Source organism: Oncorhynchus masou, chromosome 30 (genome assembly GCF_036934945.1).
Source record: "Oncorhynchus masou masou isolate Uvic2021 chromosome 30, UVic_Omas_1.1, whole genome shotgun sequence".
NCBI lineage: Eukaryota > Metazoa > Chordata > Actinopteri > Salmoniformes > Salmonidae > Oncorhynchus > Oncorhynchus masou.
The window spans coordinates 56,603,402-56,630,422 of record NC_088241.1 but is presented as its reverse complement, the minus strand read 5'-3'; the positions used below and the strand labels follow the sequence as shown (position 1 = coordinate 56,630,422).

The 27,021-nt window shown below is 44.3% G+C and overlaps 1 protein-coding gene across 1 annotated transcript in view; it reads left to right on the top strand.

Annotated features, from left to right (window-relative positions):
* Nucleotides 1–27,021, top strand: part of LOC135522850 (carboxypeptidase A6-like) — a 58,917-nt gene that overhangs the window by 16,111 nt on the left and 15,785 nt on the right. Inside the window, exons 2-5 of the mRNA XM_064949485.1 lie at nt 9,034–9,060; nt 9,291–9,339; nt 15,760–15,884; nt 22,020–22,134. Of these exons, the coding sequence (XP_064805557.1) occupies nt 9,034–9,060; nt 9,291–9,339; nt 15,760–15,884; nt 22,020–22,134 (316 nt within the window). The remainder of the gene's footprint in view (nt 1–9,033; nt 9,061–9,290; nt 9,340–15,759; nt 15,885–22,019; nt 22,135–27,021) is intronic.

Sequence of the window (27,021 nt, the reverse complement as noted above, 5' to 3'; positions counted from 1 at the left end):
ATAGGGAGTGTGGAAGAGAAATAGAGAGAGAGAGAGAGAGAGAGAGAGTGAGAGAGAGCTATAAGGAGTGAGGAAGAGAAATAGAGAGAAAGAGAGAGCTATAGGGAGTGAGTGTAACCGATGTGAAATGGCTAGCTAGTTAGCAGTGGTGCGCGCTTATAGCATTTCAATCGGTGACTTCACTAGCTCTGAGACCTTGAAGTAGTTTTTCCTCTTGCTCTGCAAGGGCAATGGCTTTTGTGGCGCGATGGTTAACGATGCTTCGAGGGTGGCTGTTGTCTATGTGTTCAGAGGGTCCCTGGTTTGAGTCCAGGTAGGGGCGAGGAGAGGGACGGAAGCTATACGGTTACAAAGTTCATATTATGAGTTCCCACAGGAATGTAAACATTGATTCCAAGAGCTTGGATATAGCCTAACGAGAGCTGTCTGTGACAGGTACTGAACTATGCCAAGTCCCATTTGTGACACGCCTTCATTAAGAGTTTATAGGGAACAGTTGTTTCCGTTTAGTTGAAATACCACACTCATACATCCATACAGTTAATAGTTTCATTTCAAATGTAATTTAAACCGGACGGGAAATGGATTCCTATGCAAAGCTTTACAGTACAGTATGAATCTGGTCTCTGACTTGATTTACTGTGTGGATAAATATGAAAGCCAATCCATGAAAGCTTAGGTGGTTGATATGGTTTCAGTTCGTCAAACACAAGGGATAGATGTGGGACTAGCAGACTGCTTTCCTTCTTATGATGTTGTTGTCATTATGACGGTGTCGTTAGTGTAGATACATTCTCAGTGTGTCTAGGGATTGCCTTTATATCCTATGAAGACAGGAGATTCAGACGCAGTGTTAGACAGATGAGAATAAGAATTGACTGCTCGCCCCAATGGAACATCAGAATCAGATGAAGTGTTTTTCATTCATCTGTTTCCCATGTTTACACCTGAAAGGAATTGCTAGGGCTTCAAACATTCATAAGAATGGCATTGTTTGCTACTGAATCTAAGAATGTGGTATGGATTTTTAGGTTATTTTCACCGATGTGTTTCATAGTCAGGGTCAGGGCTCTAAATTGCGACCCTATTGGTTGTACATCCTCCTAGCTATTTTGCTGTCTGACCTGGAATTTAGATTTAGCACCATTGCGCCTAGAGAAATATTCACCCAGATAATAAGCTACACTGAATGGGAAAATGATATGTGCCTTTGGGAGCAAAGTTGATATATTTGTATTGTCCGGTGTGTGCAAAGTCAATAGGCTAGACTACATTGTATAATTTCACCTCACCCGTGAGAGTAAACAGAACATTCAGGAACTCTTGGAGGACAGTGGATTGGAAGTTGATGAAGGTGCTTCTTCTTTGTTAAAAAAAGTATGTGTTTCAGCTCTCAGCCACAGTTTTCAAACCTATAGTTTTATAGGCTTTAGGCTCTTTGCCTCAGACTTTAGGTCTAACAGATGGGAAAGTTAAGAAGGGTTTTATATATTTCTACATTGTCTTTATGGGTTCAGGGACCAATCAAAATAGGAATACAAAACAAAACATGATGTGATTGGTAAATTAGTATAAAAAATTTGACCAATAGCAGGCCAATTTGAAATATATAAAAACCCACTTCATTTGCCGCTCTGTAAACCCTTTCTTACCTGGAAAGTCTGGTAGCCCCAGTGCTCACTTCCCTTTGCACCTCACCTGTGAGAAGCATGATGCACACGGGCAAGTCTGATTAGGCTTCACTGTACCAACTGTGAGCAGGGCCTACTATATAGCCCAGCCCCTAAACCGTCATGCTTCACCCCTTTACAATTGTCTCTAGTCCAAACCACTTGTCTCTAGTCTCTAGCCCAAACCACTTGTCTCTAGCCCAAACCACTTGTCTCTAGCCCAAACCACTTGTCTCTAGCCCAAACCACTTGTCTCTAGCTTGTCTCTAGCAAACCACTTGTCTCTAGCCCAAACCACTTGTCTCCCAAACCACTTGTCTCTAGTCCAAACCACTTGTCTCTAGCCCAAACCAATTGTCTCTAACCCAAATCGCTGGTTTCTATCCCAAACTGCTTGTCTCTGGCCCAAACCACTTGTCTCTATACCAAACCGCTTGTCTGTAGCTCAAACCACTTGTCTCTATCCCAAACCAAAAACCACGTGTCTCTATCCCAAAACACTTGTCTGTAGCCCAAACCACTTGTCATCCCAAAACACTTGTCTGTAGCCCAAACCAATTGTCTCTATCCCAAACCACTTGTCTGTAGCCCAAACCACTTGTCTCTATCCCAAAACCACTTCTCTATCTGAAACCGCTCTGTAGCCCAAACCACTTGTCTCTAGCCCAAACTGCTTGTCTGTAGCCCAAACCACTTGTCTCTAGCCCAAACCGCTTGTCTGTAGCCCAAACCACTTGTCTCTAGCCCAAACCACTTGTCTCTATCTCTAGTCAAACCACTTGTCTCTAGCCCAAACCAATTGTCTCTAACCCAAATCGCTGGTTTCTATCAAACTGCTTGTCTCTGGCCCAAACCACTTGTCTCTATACCAAACCGCTTGTCTGTAGCTCAAACCACTTGTCTCTATCCCAAACCACTTGTCTGTAGCCCAAACCACGTGTCTCTATCCCAAAACACTTGTCTGTAGCCCAAACCACTTGTCTCTATCCCAAAACACTTGTCTGTAGCCCAAACCAATTGTCTCTATCCCAAACCACTTGTCTCTTGTCTCTATCCCAAACCACTTCTCTCTATCTGCCCAAACCACTTGTCTCTGTGCTTGTCTGTAGCCCAAACCACTTGTCTCTAGCCCAAACCGCTTGTCTGTAGCCCAAACCACTTGTCTCTATCCCAAACCACTTGTCTGTAGCCCAAACCACTTGTCTGTAGCCCAAACCACTTGTCTCTATCCCAAACCACTTGTCTGTAGCCCAAACCACTTGTCTGTAGCCCAAACCACTTGTCTGTAGCCCAAACCACTTGTCTGTATCCCAATTTGTTTTGTTTTTTGTTTTTTTTTTCACCTTTATTTAACCAGGTAGGCTAGTTGAGAACAAGTTCTCATTTGCAACTGCGTCCTAACCAAGATAAAGCATAGCAGTGTAAACAGACAACACAGAGTTACACATGGAGTAAACAATTAACAAGTCAATAACACAGTAGAAAATAAAGATAGTCTATATACATTGTGTGCAAAAGGCATGAGGAGGTAGGCAAATAATTACAATTTAGGAGATTAACACTGGAGTGATAACTGATCAGATGGTCATGTACAGGTAGAGATATTGGTGTGCAAAAGAGCAGAAAAGTAAATAAATATGAACAGTATGGGGATGAGGTAGGTAAAATTGGGTGGGCTATTTACCGATAGACTATGTACAGTTGCAGCGATCGGTTAGCTGCTCAGATAGCAGATGTTTGAAGTTGGTGAGGGAGATAAAAGTCTCCAACTTCAGCAAACCGCTTGCTGTAGCCCAAACCACTTGTCTCTATCCCAAACCACTTGTCTCTATCCCAAACCGCTTGTCTGTAGCCCAAACCAATTGTCTCTAGCCCAAACTGCTTGTCTGTAGCCCAAACCACTTGTCTCTATCCCAAACCACTTGTCTGTAGCCCAAACCACTTGTCTCTATCCCAAACCACTTGTCTGTAGCCCAAACCACTTGTCTCTAGCCCAAATTGCTTGTCTATAGCCCAAACCGTTCAGACATTATGACTCTTATCACCTGATCTACATTTTTTAAATTTCTATTGTGGATTTGCATGATTTCTGAAATTATAATTCCATTAACCATGTCTTTAACTCTACACTAAGACTACTTGCTGGCTGCTAACTGTTTGTTTGATAACAAAAAACTTTATTCAGTTATTTACAGTTTTTCTCAGTCGCTTTGGTGCATTTTTCACATCATCCCTGACATGTGCAAAATAATAAGTGCATTTCTCAGAACAATTTGTACAAACTGCAATATACAATAGATATGTTTCTACAGCTAGTCAGTCACTAAAAATCCTTAGTACATCTCTCAAAAGTAAATATTCATGCCAATGATCATGTCAGTGTCATCAGAATGATAAGTCATTGAGTCATTGTTCACGAACAAGGTCGTCAAAATGTTTAGGCATGTTGTCAATGTAACTGTGTACTTTGACAGTATTACCTGATGTAAACTTAGGCTACAGTTTGGATGACAGTTACTGTATTGAAAATGCACAAGGCTGCACTTCTATGGCATATATCAATTTCAACAGTACTATTTACATATTACTGTATGTGGGTTATTGATTGAAAGAGACTGGACAACCCAAGGGGCACGAAGGGAAAACAACTAAATTAGAAAGAAACACAGGAAACCACCCCTAAGGCACAACTTTGCCCGCATCACTGTTGTGCTGTCTCTAAACATCCAGACGTTCCTGTCTGTCGGCCCACATATTCTCATCCACATCACACAGCATATTTTCCCTTCCAATGCAACGTGGAAAGAATCTTTTGGAATGCCTTATCCATCCTCTGCAGGCGTCTACTGTGATGTCCTCACATGCTGCATCCATTGCAGCCAGCAGGGTCATCTGTGTGTGTGGCTGACGATCGTACACCTTCCACCTCCATGCTGAAAATAACTCCTCAATTGGGTTAAGGAATGGTGAATAAGGTGGGAGGAATTCTATGAGCATCCTCGGGTGGGTCACAAACCATTGCCTTATGATGTTTGATCGATGGAAACTCACATTATCACAAATGACCACATACTTTGGCAAATCCTCTCTAAACAGACCCCTCTCATCCTCAGGGATGAGAGCCCTGTAGAGAGTCTCTAAAAAGTTGAGTAGATGCTGGGTGTTGTATGGCCCTATAAGGGGGATATGGGTTAGGACACCATGCTCCAAAATAGCAGCACACATGGTGATATTTCCTCCCCGTTGGCCTGGCAAATCCACAGTAGCTCTGTGACCGATGATATTCTGACCCCACCTTCTGCATTTGGTCAGGTTGAAGCCAGCCTCATCCACGTATACAAAGTTGTGAGAGGGTTCACTTGATTCCAACTCCATTATACGCTATATCCCAGAACACACAGTTGAATTTGTTTTGGTAAGGAAGAGTGACATAAAATGTACTTATATTGCATGTTCCTTCCACAGCAATGGAAATGTGTGCAGTTTATGCTCACTGTACTATGTATCACTATAAAATGTTGCTGTAAAGTAGTTACATAGATATATGTTTTACCTGTACATACTGGTACCGTAGCTCCTTAACTCTGTCCTCATTCATGCTGTTCATTGGGGCTCCTAACCAGTGCTACCAATGAACAAAGTTCAAAGGGAAATTCAATACAATGATATACAGTAGTAGGCTAAACAATATGTTTGGTTTTATATTTTCTCATCAGAGTTGTGAATCACAGCTAAGGCCTACTACTGGCATTCTTTATTTTCCTGAAATCTCACCAGGTATGTAAAGGTTATGTTATGTTCACCTTGTCTACATTTAGATGTTTTCAAATGATGTATATGTGTGTGGTATGTCTTTAGTTTAATGCTTGGATCTTAATGTACATTCATGTTATTTAAGACCCCTGATTCTCAAATGTCTCAATTGAATCTGTGTTGTAAAAACAAATCTCTGTCCCATCACATCACCTGTGTGTGGAACACAAGATGCTGTAACACGATCCTATAATGATCTGTCAGCCAAATTGTTTGGCACTGGTATGACCCTGTCATCTATCCCAGATCTTACACTAAAACAGGACCCAGCCCTTCCCTTAACCCTTTCTCTCGCAATTAAGCGTCATTCTCCAGTCGTGTAAAAAGGGAGAATGCATTAACTCTGACACTATGGCTGAGAAATGTCATAGAGTGATGTGCTCTTAGTAAAGTAATTTATAATCTGACTGAATTCATGAAACTCTTTCATCCTGACTGTGGTTTGTATAGGGGACAGATGACTTACAGACACAGATAGGTGGGCCTTATGAGGTAGTTAGTAGCTCCAGTACCACACCCTCCACCTACTCTAGGGAGTCTTCAGCCACACAAAGATCCTCTCACGTCACTAGGGAATTAAATATGCCTTATAAAGATTTTGTATAATTTCAGACAGTAGTTTTGAAAGTAACCCTCAGGAGCCCAAACCGGTCCCCGAAAATGTTGCACAATTGTTCACAACGTCACCACTTTCTTGTGATATGTTCTGTGCTGAAAAAAAAGATAAATACAAATAAATAAATCAAATCCTGAAATTTGTACACTATGTTACGAATTTGTAAGTGCTTAAGATCCTGTTCAATCTCTTTAGAAATGGAAAGGAGAACGATAGGAGTGACGCTATCATACTGTACTGTGTAGTACAGTGGTTCCCAAACTAGGGATTGGTACCCCATGTGGGGTCGCCTGATATGAAAGTGGGGTCGCGGGAGAATTTCCCAAATCCTAAAGAAATAAATATACACTACCATTCAAAAGTTTGGGGTCACTTAGAAATATCCTTGTTTTCCATGAAAACATAAATGAAATGAGTTACAAAAGGAATAGGAAATATAGTCAAGACATTGACAAGGTTATAAATAGTGATTTTTTTATTGAAATAATAATTGCGTCCTTCAAACTTTTCTATCGTCAAAGAATCCTCCATTTGTAGCAATTACAGCCTTGCACACCTTTGCCATTCTAGTTGTCAATTTGTTGAGGTAATCTGAAGAGATTCCACCCCATGCTTCCTGAAGCACCTCCCACAAGTTGGATTGGCTTGGTGGGCACTTCTTACGAACCATACGGTCAAGCTGCTCCCACAACAGCTCAATAGGGTTGAGATCCGGTGACTGTGCTGGCCACTCCATTATAGACAGAATACCAGCTGACTGCTTCTTCCCTAAATAGTTCTTACATAGTTTGGAGCTGTGTTTTGGGACATTGTCCTGTTGTAGGAGGAAATTGGCTCCAATTAAGCTCCATCCACAGGGTATGGCATGGCTTTGCAAAATGGAGTGATAGCCTTCCGTCTTCAAGATACCTTTTACCCTGTACAAATCTCCAACTGTACCACCACCAAAGCACCCCCAGCCCATCACATTGCCTCCACCATGCTTGACCGCATCTTTTCATTTTTCTGCTTCTCATGAATGTTATTTTTTGTGATCCAAACACCTCAAACTTAGATTTGTCTATCCGTAACTTTTTTCTTCCAATCTTCCTCTGTCTAGTGTCTGTGTTATTTTGCCCATCTTAATCTTTTCTTTTTATTGGCCAGTCTGAGATATGGCTTTTTATTTCCAACTCTGCCTAGAAGGCCAGCATCCCGGAGTCGCCTTTTGCAGGTACTATTTAATGAAGCTGCCAGCTGAGGACTTGTGAAGCGTTTGTTTCTCAAACTAGACATTCTAATGTACTTGTCCTCTTGCTCAGTTGTGCACCGGGGCCTCCCAGTCTTCTTTCTATTCTGGTTAGGGCCAGTTTGCGCTGTTCTGTAAAGGGAGTAGTACACAGCGTTGTATGAAATCTTCAGTTTCTTGGCATTTTCTCACATGAAATAGCCTTCATTTCTCAGACAAGAATAGACTGAAGAGTTTCAGAAGAAAGTCCTTTGTTTCTTTCCATTTTGAGCCTGTAATCGAACCCACGAATGCTGATGCTCCAGATACTCAACTAGTCTAAGGAAGGCCAGTTTTATTGCTTCTTTAATGATCACTACAGTTTTCAGCTGTGCTAACCTAATTGCAAAAGGGTTTTCTAATGATCAATTAGCCTTTTAAAATGATAAACTTGGATTAGCTAACACAACGTGCCATTGGAACACAGGAGTGATGGTTGCTGATAATGGGCCTCTGTACACCTATGTAGATATTCCATAAAATATCATCCATTTCCAGCTACAATAGTCATTTACAACATTAACAATGTCGACACTGTAATTCCCATGGTGAATGCTAGGCCTGTTACGCTATGAAACAACACACTATTGCAGAGACTTTGATATTAACGGATGCAATTGATATGGTGAAAACAACATGTGAGGAGGCAGAGGCACAGAAACTCACATCAATATCTTTGTCAGATAACACTGTTAAATAAAGACTTTATGCTCTGAATGATTAAAAAACTCCCCAACTAATGTTCTCCAATTGGACGTTAGCTGTGAGGTCCGAGATGCCCATGAATTGACTTTTGTTCGCTATGCATGTCGGGGAATTCTATTCACAAGAACATGTATTTCTGTCTCACGATTCCCGAGCATGAAACAGCATAGGAGATGTTCAGTGTGCTGCGTGGCTATACTGATAAAAAACAAATGCTATATGGAATCGAACTGTGGGTTCCAACTAATGCAGGACGACGGCAGGCCTCTGTACTCTAGTTATAAATGTGTCTTCCTCTGCCAGATGGATGCATTGTATGATACACAAGAACAACTGGCGGCAAAAGAGTTGAGCATCTGTGGCATTGTGTTGTGTGACAAAACTGCACATTTAATAGTGGCCATTTATTGTCCCCAGCACAAGGTGCACCTGTGTAATGATCATGCTGTTTAATCAGCTTCTTGATATGCCACACCTGTCAAGTGGATGGATTATCTTGGCAAAGGAGAAATGCTTACTAACAGGGATGTAAGTACGTTGGTGCACAACATTTTAGAGAAACAAGCTTTTTGTGAGTATGGAACATTTCTGGGATATTTTATTTCATCTTATGAAACATGGGACCAATACTTTACATGTTGTGTTTATATTTGTTTTCAGTATAGTAACTCCCTTTACAGTAGAAGCAGCATATAGAACATGTTACTTAACTTAACTGCTTCCCTCTGCTTCTTCAGTGATCAAGTCTTCAGGATAACTTAACTGCTTCCCTCTGCTTCTTCAGTGATCAAGTCTTCAGGATAACTTAACTGCTTCCCTCTGCTTCTTCAGTGATCAAGTCTTCAGGATAACTTAACTGCTTCCCTCTGCTTCTTCAGGGATCTTCTAACTTACCTCTTCCTCTTCTTCTTCAGTGGATCAAGTCTTCAGGATAACTTAACTGCTTCCCTCTGCTTCTTCAGGGATCAAGTCTTCAGGATAACTTACCTGCTTCCCTCTTCTTCTTCAGTGATCAAGTCTTCAGGATAACTTAACAGCTTCCCTCTGCTTCTTCAGGGATCAAGTCTTCAGGATAACTTAACTGCTTCCCTCTGCTTCTTCAGTGATCAAGTCTTCAGGATAACTCCCAGCTTCCCTCTGCTTCTTCAGGGATCAAGTCTTCAGGATAACTTAACTGCTTCCCTCTGCTTCTTCAGGGATCAAGTCTTCAGGATAACAGCAACAAAGATGAGGTTCAGGTGCTGAAGAAACTCCTGGGAAACATCAAGGTAATGATGTCTTGTGTTCAATAGTCTCTCTCTCTCTCTCTCTCTCTCTCTCTCTCTCTCTCTCTCACGCACACACAAACCCAAGGGGGGCGCCAACCCAGACAGGATGACCACATCAGTGAATCAACCCACTCAGGTGACGCACCCCTTCCAGGAACGTCATGAGAGAGCCCCAGTAAGCCAGTGACTCAGCCCCTGTAATAGGGTTAGAGGCAGAGAATCCCAGTGGAAAGAGGGGTACCGGCCAGGCAGAGACAGCAAGGGCGGTTCGTTGCTCCAGAGCCTTTCCGGTCACCTTCCCACTCCTGGGCCAGACTACACTCAATCATATGACCCACTGAAGAGATGAGTCTTCAGTAAAGACTTAAAGGTTGAGACCGAGTTTGCGTCTCTGACATGGGTAGGCAGACCATTCCATAAAAATAGAGCTCTATAGGAGAAAGCCCTGCCTCCAGCTGTTTGCTTAGAAATTCTAGGGACAATTAGGAGGCCTGCGTCTTGTGACCGTAGCGTACGTGTAGGTATGTACGGCAGGACCAAATCAGAGAGATAGGTAGGAGCAAGCCCATGTAATGCTTTGTAGGTTAGCAGTAAAACCTTGAAATCAGCCCTTGCTTTGACAGGAAGCCAGTGTAGGGAGGCTAGCACTGGAGTAATATGATACATTTTATTGGTTCTAGTCAGGATTCTAGCAGCCGTATTTAGCACTAACTGAAGTTTATTTAGTGCTTTATCCGGGTAGCCGGAAAGTAGAGCATTGCAGTAGTCTAACCTAGAAGTGACAAAAGCATTGATTAATTTTTCTGCACAATTTTTGGACAGAAAGTTTCTGATTTTTGCAATGTTACGTAGATGGAAAAAAGCTGTCCTTGAAATGGTCTTGATATGTTTTTCAAAAGAGAGATCAGGGTCCAGAGTAACGCCGAGGTCCTTCACAGTTTTATTTGAGACGACTGTACAACCATTAAGATTAATGGTCAGATTCAACAGAAGATCTCTTTGTTTCTTGGGACCTAGAACAAGCATCTCTGTTTTGTCCGAGTTTAAAAGTAGAAAGTTTGCAGCCATCCACTTCCTTATGTCTGAAACACATGCTTCTAGCAAGGGCAATTTTGGGGCTTCACCATGTTTCATTGAAATGTACAGCTGTGTGTCATCCGTATAGCAGTGAAAGTTAACATTATGTTTTCGAATAACATCCCCAAGAGGTAAAATATATAGTGAAAACAATAGTGGTCCTAAAATGGAACCTTGAGGAACACCAAAATTTACAGTTGATTTGTCAGAGGACAAACCATTCACAGAGACAAACTGATATCTTTCCGACAGATAAGATCTGTGCCTACGTCACACTTTCGCATCTGCCTACGTCACACTTTCGCATCTGCCTACGTCACACTTTCGCATCTGCCTACGTCACACTTTCACATCTGCATGAAAGGTGACAGAGCTGCGGTGTTTGTCAGACCATGAGATGTCCCATCTGCGGTGAAAGGTGACAGAGCTAAAAGCGGTGTTTGTCAGACCATGAGACTCCCATCTGCGGTGAAAGGTGACAGAGCTAAAGCGGTGTTTGTCAGACCATGAGACGTCCCATCTGCGGTGAAAGGTGACAGAGCTAAAAGCGGTGTTTGTCAGACCATGAGACGTCCCATCTGCGGTGAAAGGTGACAGAGCTAAAGCGGTGTTTGTCAGACCATGAGACGTCCCATCTGCGGTGAAAGGTGACAGAGCTAAAGCGGTGTTTGTCAGACCATGAGACGTCCCATCTGCGGTGAAAGGTGACAGAGCTAAAGCGGTGTTTGTCAGACCATGAGACGTCCCATCTGCGGTGAAAGGTGACAGAGCTAAAGCGGTGTTTGTCAGACCATGAGACGTCCCATCTGCGGTGAAAGGTGACAGAGCTAAAGCGGTGTTTGTCAGACCATGAGACCCCATCTGAAACATCCCATGAAAAAAATCAGTCTTCTCACAAAATTGTCTGTCGCGTCCGAATGGTTTGGTCTACAAACTACTATGACCCCTCTATGGAAAGATGAACACGATGGTGTCAGGAGACTCGTCTGAAGTTGGTACTTCTGTCTGTAGCGTCAAACCGTTTGGGCCACACACTGATATAACCCCTCTGTGCAAAGGTGTGACTCTCATGTACATGTCAGTTGTTTTGCTCTTGTACACCCACCAGGCCACGGAAGCCACTCCTCAGTAAAAGGCACATGACAGCCTGCTTGGAGTTTGCCAAAAGGCACCCAAAGACTCTCAGACCATGAGAAACAAGATTCTCTGGACTGATGAAAACAAGATTGAACTCTTTGGCCTGAATGCCAAGCGTCACGTCTGGAGGAAACCTGGCTTCATCCTTATGGTGAAGCATGGTGGTGGCAGCATCATGCTGTGGGGATGTTTTTCAGCGGCAGGGACTGGGAGACTATTCAGGATCGAGGGAAAGATGAACGGAGCAAAGTACAGAGAGATCCTTGATGAAAACCTGCTCCAGAGCACTCAGGACCTGACGGTTCACCTTCCAACAGGACAACGACCCTAAGCACACAGCCAAGAAAACGCAGGAGTGGCTTTAAGAACAAGTCTCTGAATGTCCTTGTGTGGCCCAGCCAGAGCCCGTACTAGAATCCGATCGAACATCTCTGGAGAGACCTGAAAATAGCTGTGCAGCAACCCTCCCCATTCAACCTGACAGAGCTTGAGAGGATCATCAAAGAAGAATGGGAGAAACTCCCCAAATACAGGTGTAACAAGCTTGTAGCGTCATACCCAATAATAGGAGGGACACTTCAGAACAATCTTCCTTTTTATATTTTTTGTGGACTATCTGTTGTTCCATGTAGTGAATCTGTTATTCAATGCGTTTTCTATGGGCTAATGGCAGTAAGGACAAAAATATCTGTTCATTAAAAAAAAAATCACGTGATCATAAAATGCAAAATCAAATAGCTAAATTATCCTTGGTATGACCTTCTTAAAACAATTCTATATAGCTTAGTAGAGGTAAGGTAAAATCGGCCACGATAAAACCATCAACATAGAACCATAGTAATCATACTGCAGTTAATGTACATTCTTCTTCTGGCTAATTTTACAGAGAGGTAAATGAGGCAGTTCACGGTGCAGTCAGAAAGACATCTGGTTCATTGACCTTTGCAGTTGGAAAAACCTTCAGGCTCATCGGAGAAGGCGAGAAAGTGTCTGCTGTGGCCTGTGACATTCCCAATACCATTTGGGAACAATTACACAGCAATGCCAGGAACACCGGCGACCTTCCTACTCTTTCCTTCCCTTGAAGATAAACCCCCAGCAGTGGTAGTGATGTAATTAGTGAAGTATGAAAATAGGCCTGGAACCTGACTGGGTGGTCAAGGTTAATATATGAAAACTGAGTCGAATTGATAAATTCACGTTTGCCCGTGGATGCAGCCGTCCTGCTTCAGAATGTTTTGAGCAGAGGTGGGATATGTTGAGCAGTGTTTGTCAGCGGGATATGTTGAGCAGTGTTTGTCAGAGGTGGGATATGTTGAGCAGTGTTTGTCAGTGGTGGGATATGTTGAGCAGTGTTTGTCAGAGGTGGGATATGTTGAGTGTTTGTCAGTGGTGGGATATGTTGAGCAGTGTTTGTCAGTGGTGGGATATGTTGAGCAGTGTTTGTCAGTGGTGGGATATGTTGAGCAGTGTTTGTCAGCGGATATGTTGAGCAGTGTTTGTCAGCGGTGGGATATGTTGAGCAGTGTTTGTCAGAGGTGGGATATGTTGAGCAGTGTTTGTCAGCGGTGGGATATGTTGAGCAGTGTTTGTCAGTGGTGGGATATGTTGAGCAGTGTTTGTCAGTGGTGGGATATGTTGAGCAGTGTTTGTCAGAGGTGGGATGGGATATGTTGAGCAGTGTTTGTCAGTGGTGGGATATGTTGAGCAGTGTTTGTCAGTGGTGGGATATGTTGAGCAGTGTTTTTCAGGGTGGGATATGTTGAGCAGTGTTTGTCAGAGGTGGGATATGTTGAGCAGTGTTTGTCAGTGGTGGGCAGTGTTTGTCAGTGGTGGGATAGTTGGTTTGGCTTTGGCTGTTATGAACTGTGTTGGGTGTCGTATTTCACTGCTAGGGCCTATTTGGTAGTGTTTTAGATATGTTTGGGGTGTGCTGGGAACTGTTTGGGCTGTTATAGTTATCCTTAGCCAGGTTCAGATAGCTACAGATGTAGGATCTTAATTTGATCACCCCTTTTCAGGAGAAATGTCATGCAGGACATTTTAAACGTTTATTGTATTTGAGGTTTAAAAATTATTTTGAATGTATCAACCCCTACAATAATGTCCATTAATTATAATCAACATTATAATTGACATTTCCTGTTGCTGCAGGATTAGAAGTGTAGCAAACTGGCTCAAATTAAGATCCTACATCTGTGTTAGGGTTCAGGTTTGGGCTGAACTGTCCTGACAACCAGAAATACTAGCTCAAAGAAACAAGGGACAGATAGGGGGAAAGGTCAACTGACCCATAAAGCCATGATTTTTTTGTTCTGATGGCTAAATAACCAGATATTGTTTGGTGGACCCCCCATGTTTGTCTTGGTCTGGCCTGAGTCTGTGTCTAAGGAGGGATAGTGGGCCTGAAGACCTTGGAGATGGCGGCTACTGTTTGGACAGCTGCTGTTGAGACATGTTTTTCTTAGTTTATCCGCGTTGCGCCGCGACGTCCTCTGTGCCAAAGTCACCCTCCTCACCTTTACCTTCACAGAGAGACTGAAGCCAAACAGAGAGAGTAGGCCCTTGAGTGTCACGATATTTAATTGTTGATTCTCATAAATGGATGCCTGTCCACAAAAATACTGAATATGTTGTGCTGGAAATTGTGATATAAGTAAAGATGTTCCCATCCGTATTTTGAATTGTTGATACTGAGACTGTCAAGTGCTACCTCTTATGATAGGTCTGTCTAGTGTCAAATGATAGATTCGTCTAGCTTCTCCTGATTCATAAACACTCCAAATGAATTTCACCTTAGCTGCCTTTTGTAGGAGCCAAAAACGTCTACAGTATGTCTCAGAACTGAACTGACGCCTGCAGCAGGCCCACTACCTTCCTTTACTCCTTGTCAGGATTGCCATAAACTATAACAAAACTACCTCAGTTTAAAGGTATCCTACAACCTCAAATAAAATCATGTAAACAATCAAGTGATAAAGGATCTAATCCACTGGGATTATATTTCCTAATAAAGCCAAGGAATGCATCTATAAGAGCCTTTACTGTAAACAATTATTGAAAACCATAACTTGGATCATAGGAGGGCTTCGTAGAGTGAACCATGTTATCTGGTAGTGATACACAAGTGATGCTTGGGCATGTGCTGTTTGATTTGTGAGACCAACAAAGAGATGGAGATGTGGAAACATTTACAGTAACAATAGTGCTTTTGCTCATTTGGAAATGCAGCATATAAATTGCAACCTGATCCATTTATGTTGGCTTGGAGTAGCAGAGAAAAGCTGAGGGACCCCATACCATTCTCATGTGGAACGTTTTTTTTTACCCCTTGTAGCTTGAAGTTTATTTCAAAGGGGGTGCATGGCTTTCTGTTAACTATTAAATTAATGATCTCTTAATAGGCATTTGTGCCAGTCTGTATGATTCTACTCCCGTGCTGAAACCGGAGCCAGCTGGAGCTATGAAACGCTCAGTTCCCGTCAAAGTAGATCACTGAATCGCTGATTCATGCTCCCAAAAAGTTTTATTTTAGAGCGTGGTTGGTTATTATCTTTATGTTAAACCTTGGTTTTGGAGAGCATCAATGGCTAGTCCAGAGTCGACATATCTGTGTTTATTTTGCTGCTAATAGCTGGCTAATGTGTAGGTTATACCAGCTGTGTAGGTTATAGCGGTGTGTAGGTTATAGCGGTGCTATCTCTTGGCAGGAACTGAAAGGAGAGGCTTTGCTGGCTGCTAACCTGGGGTCAAACAGCAGGGTGTGGGATGTAGAAGGCAGAGGGATGGCTTGACTGGGCTGTTAATTGTGTGTGTGTGTGTGTGTGTGTGTGTGTGTGTGTGTGTGCGTGTGCGTGTGCGTGTGCGTGTGCGTGTGCGTGTCATCATCCGAATTCCCTCATTCCCTTGACCTGCTCGTCAATCCGTAGCCCATAGCATTGATCTACACTCCAGGTCATAGTGTGCCGTGGAGAACAGCCTTGAATGTTAAAGCTTTGATATTGTCCATCTCCCCAGAAGCCCTGGGTTTGTTAGCAGGAGGAACTGTGGGTTCAGGAAGGGGAGCAAGGTTGTTTGGGTGGTGCAGAAGTGTCTCACCGTGTCACCATGTCTGTGTGTGTCCGTAGATCCCTATAACTAACTAACTCTCTCTCTGTGTCTCGGTCTCTGTCTCTCTCTCTCTGTCTCTCTATCTCTCCCTCTCAGGTGGACCTATGGCAGCCCAACAGTGCCTCTCTGATCCGACACAATGCCACTGTGGACGTGCACGTGAGACGGAACGACACACGAGGGCTACGGACACGCCTCCAGAAAGAACACATAGATTTTAAGTAAGGGCTTTGAGACTACTCCATATTTCACCCTGAACAGTAAAGACAATGACCATAATAACACCAGAGCCATTCATTGCCCGGTGCCCCCCCTGCCTCACCACTCCCCCTGTCGCTAACCCATCCACCCCCACAGGAAGAGGAACATCTGTTCGCCAAAAAGGGTGTCGCGAGGTGCCTTTTCAAAGCATACATGCACACACACACACACACAAAACACACACACACACACACACACAAAAACACGGACTACAACCCTATTTGCTTTCAAAAGCAGCCCTTTCATCTTTTCTCCCCATCAATCATCACAATGATGGAGTTTATCAAAGAAGCCACAGCCAGAAATACTCCCATTGTCATCCCTATCCTCAGGGAAGACTTTTTACTCCTCTCGCTCTCTCTCTCTCTGGCTCTCTCTCTCTGGCTCTCTCTCTCTGGCTCTCTCTCTATGGCTCTCTCTCTCTGGCTCTCTCTCTCTGGCTCTCTCTCTATGGCTCTCTCTCTCTGGCTCTCTCTCTCTGGCTCTCTCTCTCTGGCTCTCTCTCTCTTGCTCTCTCTCTCTGGCTCTCTCTCTCTAGCTCTCTCTCTCTCTGGCTCTCTCTCTCCTTCAATTCAATTCAATTCAAGGGGCTTTATTGGCATGGGAAACGTGTTAACATTGCCAAAGCAAGTGAGGTAGATAATATACAAAAGTGAAATAAACAATAAAATTTAACAGTAAACATAACACATACAGAAGTTTCAAAACAATAAAGACATTACAAATGTCATGTTATGTATATATATATATAGGTGGTTTAGGTGGTTGTAGAATTTAAAGTCTCTTTTCTGGGTTTTGATAATTAGTGGGTATCGGCCTAATTCTGCCCTGCATATATTATTTGGTGTTCTACGTTGTACACCTAGGATATTTATGCAGAAGTCTGCATGCAGAGTCTCAATTTGGTGTTTGTCCCATTATGTGAGGTCTTGGTTGGTGAGCGGACCCCAGACCTCACAACCATAAAGGGCAATGGGTTCTATGACTGATTCAAGTATTTTTAGCCAGATCCTAATTGGTATGTTGAATTGTATGTTCCTTTTGATGGCATAGAATGCCCTTCTTGCCTTGTCTCTCAGATCATTCACAGCTTTGTGGAAGTTACCTGTGGCGCTGATGTTTAGGCCAAGGTATATATAGTTTTTTGTGTGCTCTAGGGCAACGTTGTCCAGATAGAATTTGTATTTGTGGTCCTGGCGACTGGACCTTTTTTGGAACACCATTATTTTGGTCTTACTGAGAGTTACTGTCAAGGCCCAGGTCTGACCGAATCTGTGCAGAAGATCTAGGTGCTGCTGTAGGCCCTCCTTGGTTGGTGACAGAAGCACCAGATCATCAGAAAATAGTAGACATTTGACTTCAGATTCTAGTAGGGTGAGGAGGGGGGCTGCAGACGTTTCCAGTGCCCGTGAAAATTTGTTGATATATATGTTGAAGAGGGTGGGGCTTAAGATGTATCCCTGTCTCACCCCATGGCCCTGTGTGAAGAAATTTGCTTTTGCCCATTTTAACCACACACTTGTTATTTGTGTACATGGATTTTATAATGTCGTATGTTTTACCCCCAACACCACTTTCCATCAATTTGTATAGCAGACCCTCATGCCAAATGGAGTCGAAGGCTTGTTTGAAATTAAAAAAGCATGAGAAGACTTTGCCTTTGTTTTGGTTTGTTTGGTTGTCAATTAGGGTGTGCAGGGTGAATACATGGTCTGTTGTACGGAAATTTGGTAAAAAAGCAAATTTGACATTTGCTCAGTACATTGTTTTCATTGAGGAAATGTACGAGTCTGCTGTTAATGTTGTTGGATCCAAATATTGGGGAAGATGCCAGAGCTAAGGATGATGTTAAAGAGTTTTAGTATAGCCAATTTAATTTTTTTGTCTGTATATTTTATAATTTCATTGAGGATACCATCAACACCACAGGCCTTTTTGGGTTGGAGGGTTTTTATTTTGTCCTGTAGCTCATTCCAGGTAATTGGAGAATCCAGTGGGTTCTGGTAGTCTTTAATAGTTGATTCTAAGATTTGTATTTGATCATATATATGTTTTTGCTGTTTGTTTTTTGTTATAGAGCCAAAAAGATTGGATAAGTGGTTTACCCATACATCTCCATTTTGGATAGATAATTCTTCATGTTGTTGTTTGTTTAGTGTTTTCCAATTTTCCCAGAAGTGGTTAGAGTCTGTGGATTCTTCAATTACATTGAGCTGATTTCTGATGTGCTGTTCCTTCTTTTTCCGTAGTGTATTTCTGTATTGTTTTAGTGATTCACCATAGTGAAGGCGTAGACTATATGTTTCTATGTTTTTGGTTGGAAAGGTTCCTCAATTTCTTTCTTAGATTTTTGCATTCTTCATCAAACCATTTGTCATTGTTGTTCATTTTCTTCGGTTTTCTATTTGAGATTTTTAGATTTGATAGGGAAGCTGAGAGGTCAAATATATTGTTAAGATTTTTTACTGCCAAGTTTACACCTTCACTATTACAGTGGAACGTTTTACCCAGGAAATTGTCTAAAAGGGATTGAATTTGTTGTTGCCTAATTGTTTTTTGGTAGGTTTCCAAACTGCATTCCTTCCATCTATAGCATTTCTTAATATTACTCAGTTCCTTTGGCTTTGATGCCTCCTGATTGAGTATTGCTCTGTTCAAGTAGACTGTGGTTTTGCTGTGGTCTGACAAGGGCTGACTGTGAACGCTCTGAGAGACTCTAGCTTGAGGTCAGTGATAAAGTAGTCTACAGTACTACTGCCAAGAGATGAGCTATAGGTGTATCTACCATAGGAGTCCCCTCGAAGCCTACCATTGACTATGTACATACCCAACATACCCTTTCTCTGGCTCTCTCTCTCTGGATCTCTCTCTCTCTCTCTGGCTCTCTCTCTATGGATCTCTCTCTGGATCTCTCTCTGGCTCTCTCTCTCTCTCTCTCTCTGGCTCTCTCTCTGGATCTCTCTCTGGATCTCTCTCTGGCTCTCTCTCTCTCTCTGGCTCTCTGTCTGGCTCTCTCTCTGGCTCTCGCTCTCTGTCTCTCTCTCTCTCTCTGGCTCTATGTCTGGCTCTCTCTGTCTGGATCTCTCTCTGGCTCTCGCTCTCTCTCTCTCTCTCTCTCTCTGGCACTCTGTCTGGCTCTGGCTCTTGCTCTCTGGCTCTCTCTTTCTCTCTGGCTCTCTCTGGCTCTCTCTCTGGCTCTCTCCTCTCTTTCTCTCTCTTGCTCTCTCTCTCTTGCTCTCTCGTTCTCTCTTTCTCTCTCCTCTTTCTGTCTCTCTCTCTCCTCTTGCTCCTTCTCTTGCTCTCTCTTTCTCTTACTCGCTCCTCTTTCTCTCTCTCTCTCTCTCTCTCTTGCTCGCTCTCTCGCTCTCTTACTCGTTCTCTTTCTTTCTTGCTCGTTCTCTCTCTTTCTTGCTCTTGCTCTCTCTTTCTCTCTCACGCTCTCATCTCTCCTTGCTATGACTATTCATAGATGTATATTTCCTCAGTATGGGGCGGGGAGCCATAGAGATCTGAGGATGGTGGGGTGATGGGTTTCAGTATTTACAGTCTGAGAGCGTTTGGGGGATAATTTGTATTAGATGAAAAAAGCTATGGGTGATGGGTTCACATGAGAGGGGACTAAAATCCCGCATCTTAGCTGGGAAATACAATTGTATGTAGTTATTCATAAAATGTTTTGCATTCAAACACTTTGATTTATGTCCACATTTTTCTGATTTGTCATCCTGTGGTCAATGTTAGCTGAGCTAGAATATGACAAAACTACTCTCATCTCATTTGTGAAGAGAAAAGTTTTCTCAAAGAATGTCAATGACAGATGTAGCCTTTCCTGATGTTATGAGAATAGTTTTGACCAAATAAGTGTCTCTCCACGCTAGGACACGCTGTCTCTCCATGCTATGCTGTCTCTCCACGGACACGCTGTCTCTCCACGCTAGGACACGCTGTCTCTCCACACTAGGACACGCTGTCTCTCCACGCTAGGACACGGTGTCTCTCCACGCTCGCGCTGTCTCTCCACGCTAGGACACGCTGTCTCTCCACACACGCTGTCTCTCCACGCTAGGACACGCTGTCTCTCCACGCTAGGACACGCTGTCTCTCCCACGCCAGGGACACGCTGCTCTCTCCACGCTAGGACACGCTGTCTCTCCACGCTAGGACACGCTGTCTCTCCACGCTACGCTAGACACGCTGTCTCTCCATGCTGTGTCTCTCCACGCTAGGACACGCTGTCTCTCCACGCTAGGACACGCTGTCTCTCCACGCTAGGACACGCTGTCTCTCCACGCTAGGACACGCTGTCTCTCCACGCTAGGACACGCTGTCTCTCCACGCTAGGACACTGTCTCTCCATGCTCTCTCCACGCCGGGACGCTAGGACAGGACACACTGTCTCTCCACGCTAGGACACGCTGTCTCTCCACGCTGTGTCTCTCCACGCTAGGACACGCTGTCTCTCCACGCTAGGACACGCTGTCTCTCCACGCTAGGACACGCTGTCTGTCTCTCACGCTCCACGCTGTCTCTCCACGCTAGACACGCTGTCTCTCCACGCTAGGACACGCTGTCTCTCCACGGACTGCTGTCTCTCCAGGACATGCTGTCTCTCCACGCTAGGACACGCTGTCTCTCCACGCTAGGACATGTGCTGTCTCTCCACGCTAGGACACGCTGTCTCTCCACGCTAGGACACGCTGTCTCCCCACGCTAAGACACGCCGTTTCTCTACGCTAGGACACACTGTCTGCTGTGCTGTCTCTCCACACTAGGACACGCTGTCTCCACGCTAGGACACGCTGTCTCTCCACGCTAGGACACACTGTCTCTCCACGCTAGGACACGCTGTCTCCACGCTCTCCACGCTACACGCTGTCTGTCTCACGCTAGGACACGCTGTCTCTCCACGCTAGGACACGCTGTCTCTCCACGCTAGGACACGCTGTCTCTCCACGCTAGGACACGCTGTCTCTCCACGCTCTCTCTCCACGCTAGGACACGCTGTCTCTCCACGCTAGACACGCTGTCTCTCCATGCTAGGACACACTGTCTCTCCACGCTAGGACACGCTGTCTCTCCACGCTAGGACACGCTGTCTCTCCACGCTAGGACACGCTGTCTCTCCACGCTAGGACACGCTGTCTCTCCACGCTGTCTCTCCACGCTAGGACACGCTGTCTCTCCGCTAGGACATGCTGTCTCTCCACGTCTCTCCATGCTGGGAACGCTGTCTCTCCATGCTAGGACACGCTGTCTCTCCACGCTAGGACACACTGTCTCTCCACGCTAGGACACGCTGTCTCTCCACGCTAGGACACGCTGTCTCTCCACGTCTGTCTCCACGCCAGGACGCGCTGTCTCTCCACGCTAGGACACACTGTCTCTCCACGCTAGGACACGCTGTCTCTCCACGTCTCTCTCCACGCTAGGACACGCTGTCTCTCCACGCTAGGACACGCTGTCTCTCCACGCTAGGACACGCTGTCTCTCCACGCTAGGACACGCTGTCTCTCCACGCTAGGACATGCTGTCTCTCCACGCTAGGACACGCTGTCTCTCCACGCTAGGACATGCTGTCTCTCCATGCTAGGACATGCTGTCTCTCCACGCTAGGACGTGCTGTCTCTCCACGCCAGGACGCGCTGTCTCTCCACGCTAGGACACGCTGTCTCTCCACGCTAGGACATGCTGTCTCTCCAAGCTAGGACATGCTGTCTCTCCACGCTAGGACACGCTGTCTCCCCACGCTAAGACACGCCGTTTCTCTACGCTAGGACACACTGTCTCTCCACGCTAGGACACGGTGTCTCTCCATGCTAGGACGTGCTGTCTCTCCACGCCAGGACGCGCTGTCTCTCCACGCAAGGACGCGCTGTCTCTCCACGCAAAGACGCGCTGTATCTCCACGCAAGGACGAGCTGTCTCTCCACACAAGGACACGCTGTCTTTCCACACAAGGACAAAGTCACTGGTCTCTCAGCTTAGTTTTCTTAGTTGAATAAACAAAGTTATGATAAGAGGAAGATCATCAAGACTAAAATGTATTTAAAAAAAAAACATGACCCTAAAACACACTGACGCTCCTCTCGCCACAGGGTGTACATATCTAACCTTCAGAAGGAAATTGAAAAGCAGACGGGACATCGTTCTTCCCGCAAGAGGAGGTCTGAATCCCAATATGACTATGAGGTGTACCACTCTCTGGAGGAGGTAGGTGGGAGACACACACACACTTTTCACCCCAAACCCACAGCTCTTTGCTGTTTATTTCTCCAGAGAAACCTGGAGTCTGTGAGATGTGTGCATTTGCATCCAGCTTCCTGAATGTTGAATCTATGATCCCCATTGTCAAGGCCCGAATGCATTCCACTGTGAGATAGGGGGAACCAGGGAGCCTTTCCAACTGCCTTCACCAACCCATCATTACACAGCGTTGAACCCATCCTCACACACACATACACACTCACAGGGCTGAGACGCACACACGCACGCACGCACACACACACACACGCACACACGCACACACACACACACACATACGCACACGCACACGCACACGCACACGCACACACACACACACACACACACATCAATGATCTACAATTTACACTACTCATACATTTATACAGAAGGCAGACCGTATCAGTTGGTTTCAGTATTCAAATCAAATCAAATGTATTTATATAGCCCTTCTTACATCAGCTGATATATCAAAGTTCTGTACCCAGCCTAAAACCCCAAACAGCAAGCCATCCAGGTGTAGAAGCACGGTGGCTAGGAAAAACTCCCTAGAAAGGCCAAAACCTAGGAAGAAACCTAGAGAGGAACCAGGCTATGAGGGGTGACCAGTCCTCTTCTGGCTGTGCCGGGTGGAGATTATAACAGAACATGACCAAGATGTTCAAATGTTCATAAATGACCAGCATGGTCAAAATATAATAATCACAGTAGTTGTCAAGGGTGCAACAAGTCAGCACCTCAGAAGCAAATGTCAATTGGCTTTTCATAGCCAATCATTGAGAGTATCTCTACCGCTCCTGCTGTCTCCAGAGAGTTGAAAACAGCAGGTCTGGGAAAGGTAGCACGTCCGGGGGGAAAAGGTCAGGGTTCCATAGCCGCAGGCAGAACAGTTGAAACTGGAGCAGCAGCACGGCCAGGTGGACTGGGGACAGCAAGGAGTCATCATGCCAGGTAGTCCTGAGGCATGGTCCTAGGGCTCAGGTCCTCCGAGAGAGAAAAAGAAAGAGAGAAATAGAGAATTAGAGAGATCATACTTAAATTCACACAGGACACAGGATAAGACAGGAGAAATACTCCAGATATAACAGAATGAACCTAGCCAACCGACACATAAACTACTGCAGCATAAATACTGGAGGCTGAGACAGGAGGGGTCAGGAGACACTGTGGCCCCATCCGATGATAGGGCACAGGGCCAAACAGGCAGGATGTAACCCCACCCACTTTGCCAAAGCACAGCCCCCACACCACTAGAGGAAAATCTTCAACCACCGACTTGCCATCCTGAGACAAGGCAGAGAATAGCCCACAAAGATCTCCTCCACTGCACAACCCAAGGGGGGCGCCAACCCAGACAGGAAGAGCACGTCAGTGACTCAACCCACTCAAGTGACGCACCCCTCTTAGGGACGGCATGGAAGAGCACCAGTAAGCCAGTGACTAAGCCGCTGTAATAGGGTTAGAGGCAGAGAATCCCAGTGGAGAGAGAGGAACCGGCCAGGCAGAGACCGCAAGGGCGGTTCGTTGCTCCAGAGCCTTTCCGTTCACCTTCACACTCCTGGGCCAGACTACACTCAATCATATGACCTACTGAAGAGGTGAGTCTTCAGTAAAGACTTAAAGGTTGAGACCGAATCTGAGTTTCTCACATGGGTAGGCAGACCATTCCATAAAAATAGAGCTCTATAGGAGAAAGCCCTGCCTCCAGCTGTTTGCTTAGAAATTCTAGGGACAATTAGGAGGCCTGCGTCTTGTGACCGTAGCGTACGTGTAGGTATGTACGGCAGGACCAAATCAGAAAGATAGGTAGGAGCAAGCCCATGTAATGCTTTGTAGGTTAGCAGTAAAACCTTGAAATCAGCCCTTGCCTTAACAGGAAGACAGTGTAGGGAAGCTAGCACTGGAGTAATATGATGAAATATTTTTGTTCTAGTCAGGATTCTAGCAGCCGTATTTAGCACTAACTGAAGTTTATTTAGTGCTTTGATACGGGTAGCCGGAAAGTAGAGCATTGCAGTAGTCTAACCTATTGCAGTAGTCTAACCTAGAAGTAACAAAAGCATGGATTTTTTTTCCTGCATCATTTTTGGACAGAACGTTTCTGATTTGTGCAATGTTATGTAGATGGAAAAAAGCTGTCCTTGAAACAGTCTTGATATGTTCGTCAAAAGAGAGATCAGGGTCCAGAGTAATGCCGAGGTCCTTCACAGTTTTATTTGAGACGACTATACAACCATCAAGATTAATTGTCAGATTCAACGGAAGATCTCTTTGTTTCTTGGGACCTAGAACAAGCATCTCTGTTTTGTCCGAGTTTAAAAGTAGAAAGATTGCAGCCATCCACTTCCTTATGTCTGAAACACATGCTTCTAGGGAGGGCAATTTTGGGGCTTCACCATGTTTCATTGAAATGTACAGCTGTGTGTCATCCACATAGCAGTGAATGTTAACATTCTGTTTTCGTATGGCATCCCCTAGAGGTAAAATATATAGTGAAATCAATAGTGGTCCTAAAATGGAACCTTGAGGAACACTGAAATTTACAGTTGATTTGTCAGAGGACAAACCATTCACAGTAACAAATTGCTATCTTTCCGACAGATAAGATCTAAACCAGGCCAGAACTTGTCAGTGTAGACCAATTTGGGTTTCCAATCTCTCCAAAAGAATGTGGTGATCGATGGTATCAAAAGCAGCACTAAGGTCGAGGAGCACGAGGACAGATGCAGAGCCTCGGTCTGACGCCATTAAAAGGTCCTTTACCACCTTCACTAGTGTAGTCTCAGTGCTATGTTGGGGTCTAAAACCAGACTGAAGCATTTCGTATACATTGTTTGTCTTCAGGAAGGCAGTGGGTTGCTGCGCAACAGCTTTTTCAAATTTTTCAGAGAGGAATAGAAGATTCGATATAGGCCAATAGTTTTTAATTTTTTCTGGGTCAAGGTTTGGTTTTTTCAAGTGAGGCTTTAATACTGCCACTTTTAGTGAGTTTGGTACACATCCGGTGGATAGAGAGCCATTTATTATGTTCAACACAAGATGGCCAAGCACAGGAAGCAGCTCTTTCAGTAGTTTAGTGGGAATAGGGTCCAGTATGCAGCTTGAAGGTTTAGAGGCCATGATTATTTTCATCATTGTGTCAACAGATATAGTACTAAAACACTTGAGTGTCTCTCTTGATCCTAGGTCCTGGTAGAGTTGTGCAGTCTCAGGACAACTGAGCATTGGAGGAATACGCAGATTTAAAGAGGAGTCCGTAATTTGCTTTCTGATGATCATGATCTTTTCCTCAAAGAAGTTAATGAATTTATTACTGCTGAAGTGAAAGCCATTCTCTCTTGGGGAATGCTGCTTTTTAGTTCAGTATCAAAAATACATTTTGGATTGTTCTTATTTTCCTCAATTAAGTTGGAAAAATGGGATGATCGAGCAGCAGTGAGGGCTCTTCGATACTGCACGGTACTGTCTTTCCAAGCTAGTCGGAAGACTTCCAGTTTGGTGTGGCTCCATTTCCGTTCCAATTTTCTGGAAGCTTGCTTCAGAGCTTGGGTATTTTCTGTATACCAGGGAGCTAGTTTCTTATGACAAATGTTTTTAGTTTTTAGAGGTGTAACTGCATCTAGGGTATTGCGCAATGTTAAATTGAGTTCCTCAGTTAGGTGGTTAACTGATTTTTGTCCTCTGACGTCCTTGGGTAGGCAGAGGGAGTCTGGAAGGGCATCAAGGAATCTTTGGGTTGTCTGAGAATTTATAGCACGACTTTTGATTCTCCTTGGTTGGGGTCTGAGCAGATTATTTGTTGCGATTGCAAATGTAATAAAATGGTGGTCCGATAGCCCAGGATTATGAGGAAAAACATTAAGAGCCACAACATTTATTCCATGGGACAAAACTAGGTCCAGAGTATGACTGTGACAGTGAGTAGGTCCAGAGACATGTTGGACAAAACCCACTGAGTCGATGATGGCTCCGAAAGCCTTTTGGAGTGGGTCTGTGGACTTTTCCATGTGAATATTAAAGTCACCAAATATTTTAATATTATCTGCTATGACTACAAGGCCTGATAGGAATTCAGGGAACTCAGTGAGGAACGCTGTATGTGGCCCAGGGGGCATGTAAACAGTAGCTATAAAAAGTGATTGGGTAGGCTGCATAGATTTCATGACTATAGACACTCAAAATACCTTTTTTTTTTTGTAATTTAACATTTGCTATCGTAAATGTTAGCAGCACCTCTGCCTTTGCAGGATGCACGGGGGTATCGTCACTAGAGTAACCAGGTGGTGAGGCCTCATTCAACCCAGTAAATTGATCAGGCTTAAGACATGTTTAGGTCAGGCCAATCAAATCAAGATTATGATCAGTGATTAGTTCATTGACTATAACTGCCTTTGAAATGAGGGATCTAACATTAAGTAGCCCTATTTTGAGATGTGAGGTATCACAATCTCTTTCAATAGTGGCAGGAATGGAGGAGGTCTTTATTTTAGTGGCGAACACCACCATGTTTAGTTTTGCCCAACCTAGGTCGAGGCACAGGTCTGTATAGTTCAGTGTGTTAGATTAAGGGTCTGTATAGTTCAGTGTGTTAGATTAGGGGTCTGTATAGTTCAGTGTGTTAGATTAAGGGTCTGTATAGTTCAGTGTGTTAGATTAAGGGTCTGTATAGTTCAGTGTGTTAGATTAGGGGTCTGTATAGTTCAGTGTGTTAGATTAGGGGTCTGTATAGTTCAGTGTATCAGATTAAGGGTCTGTATAGTTCAGTGTGTTAGATTAGGGGTCTGTATAGTTCAGTGTGTTAGATTAGGGGTCTGTATAGTTCAGTGTGTTAGATTAAGGGTCTGTATAGTTCAGTGT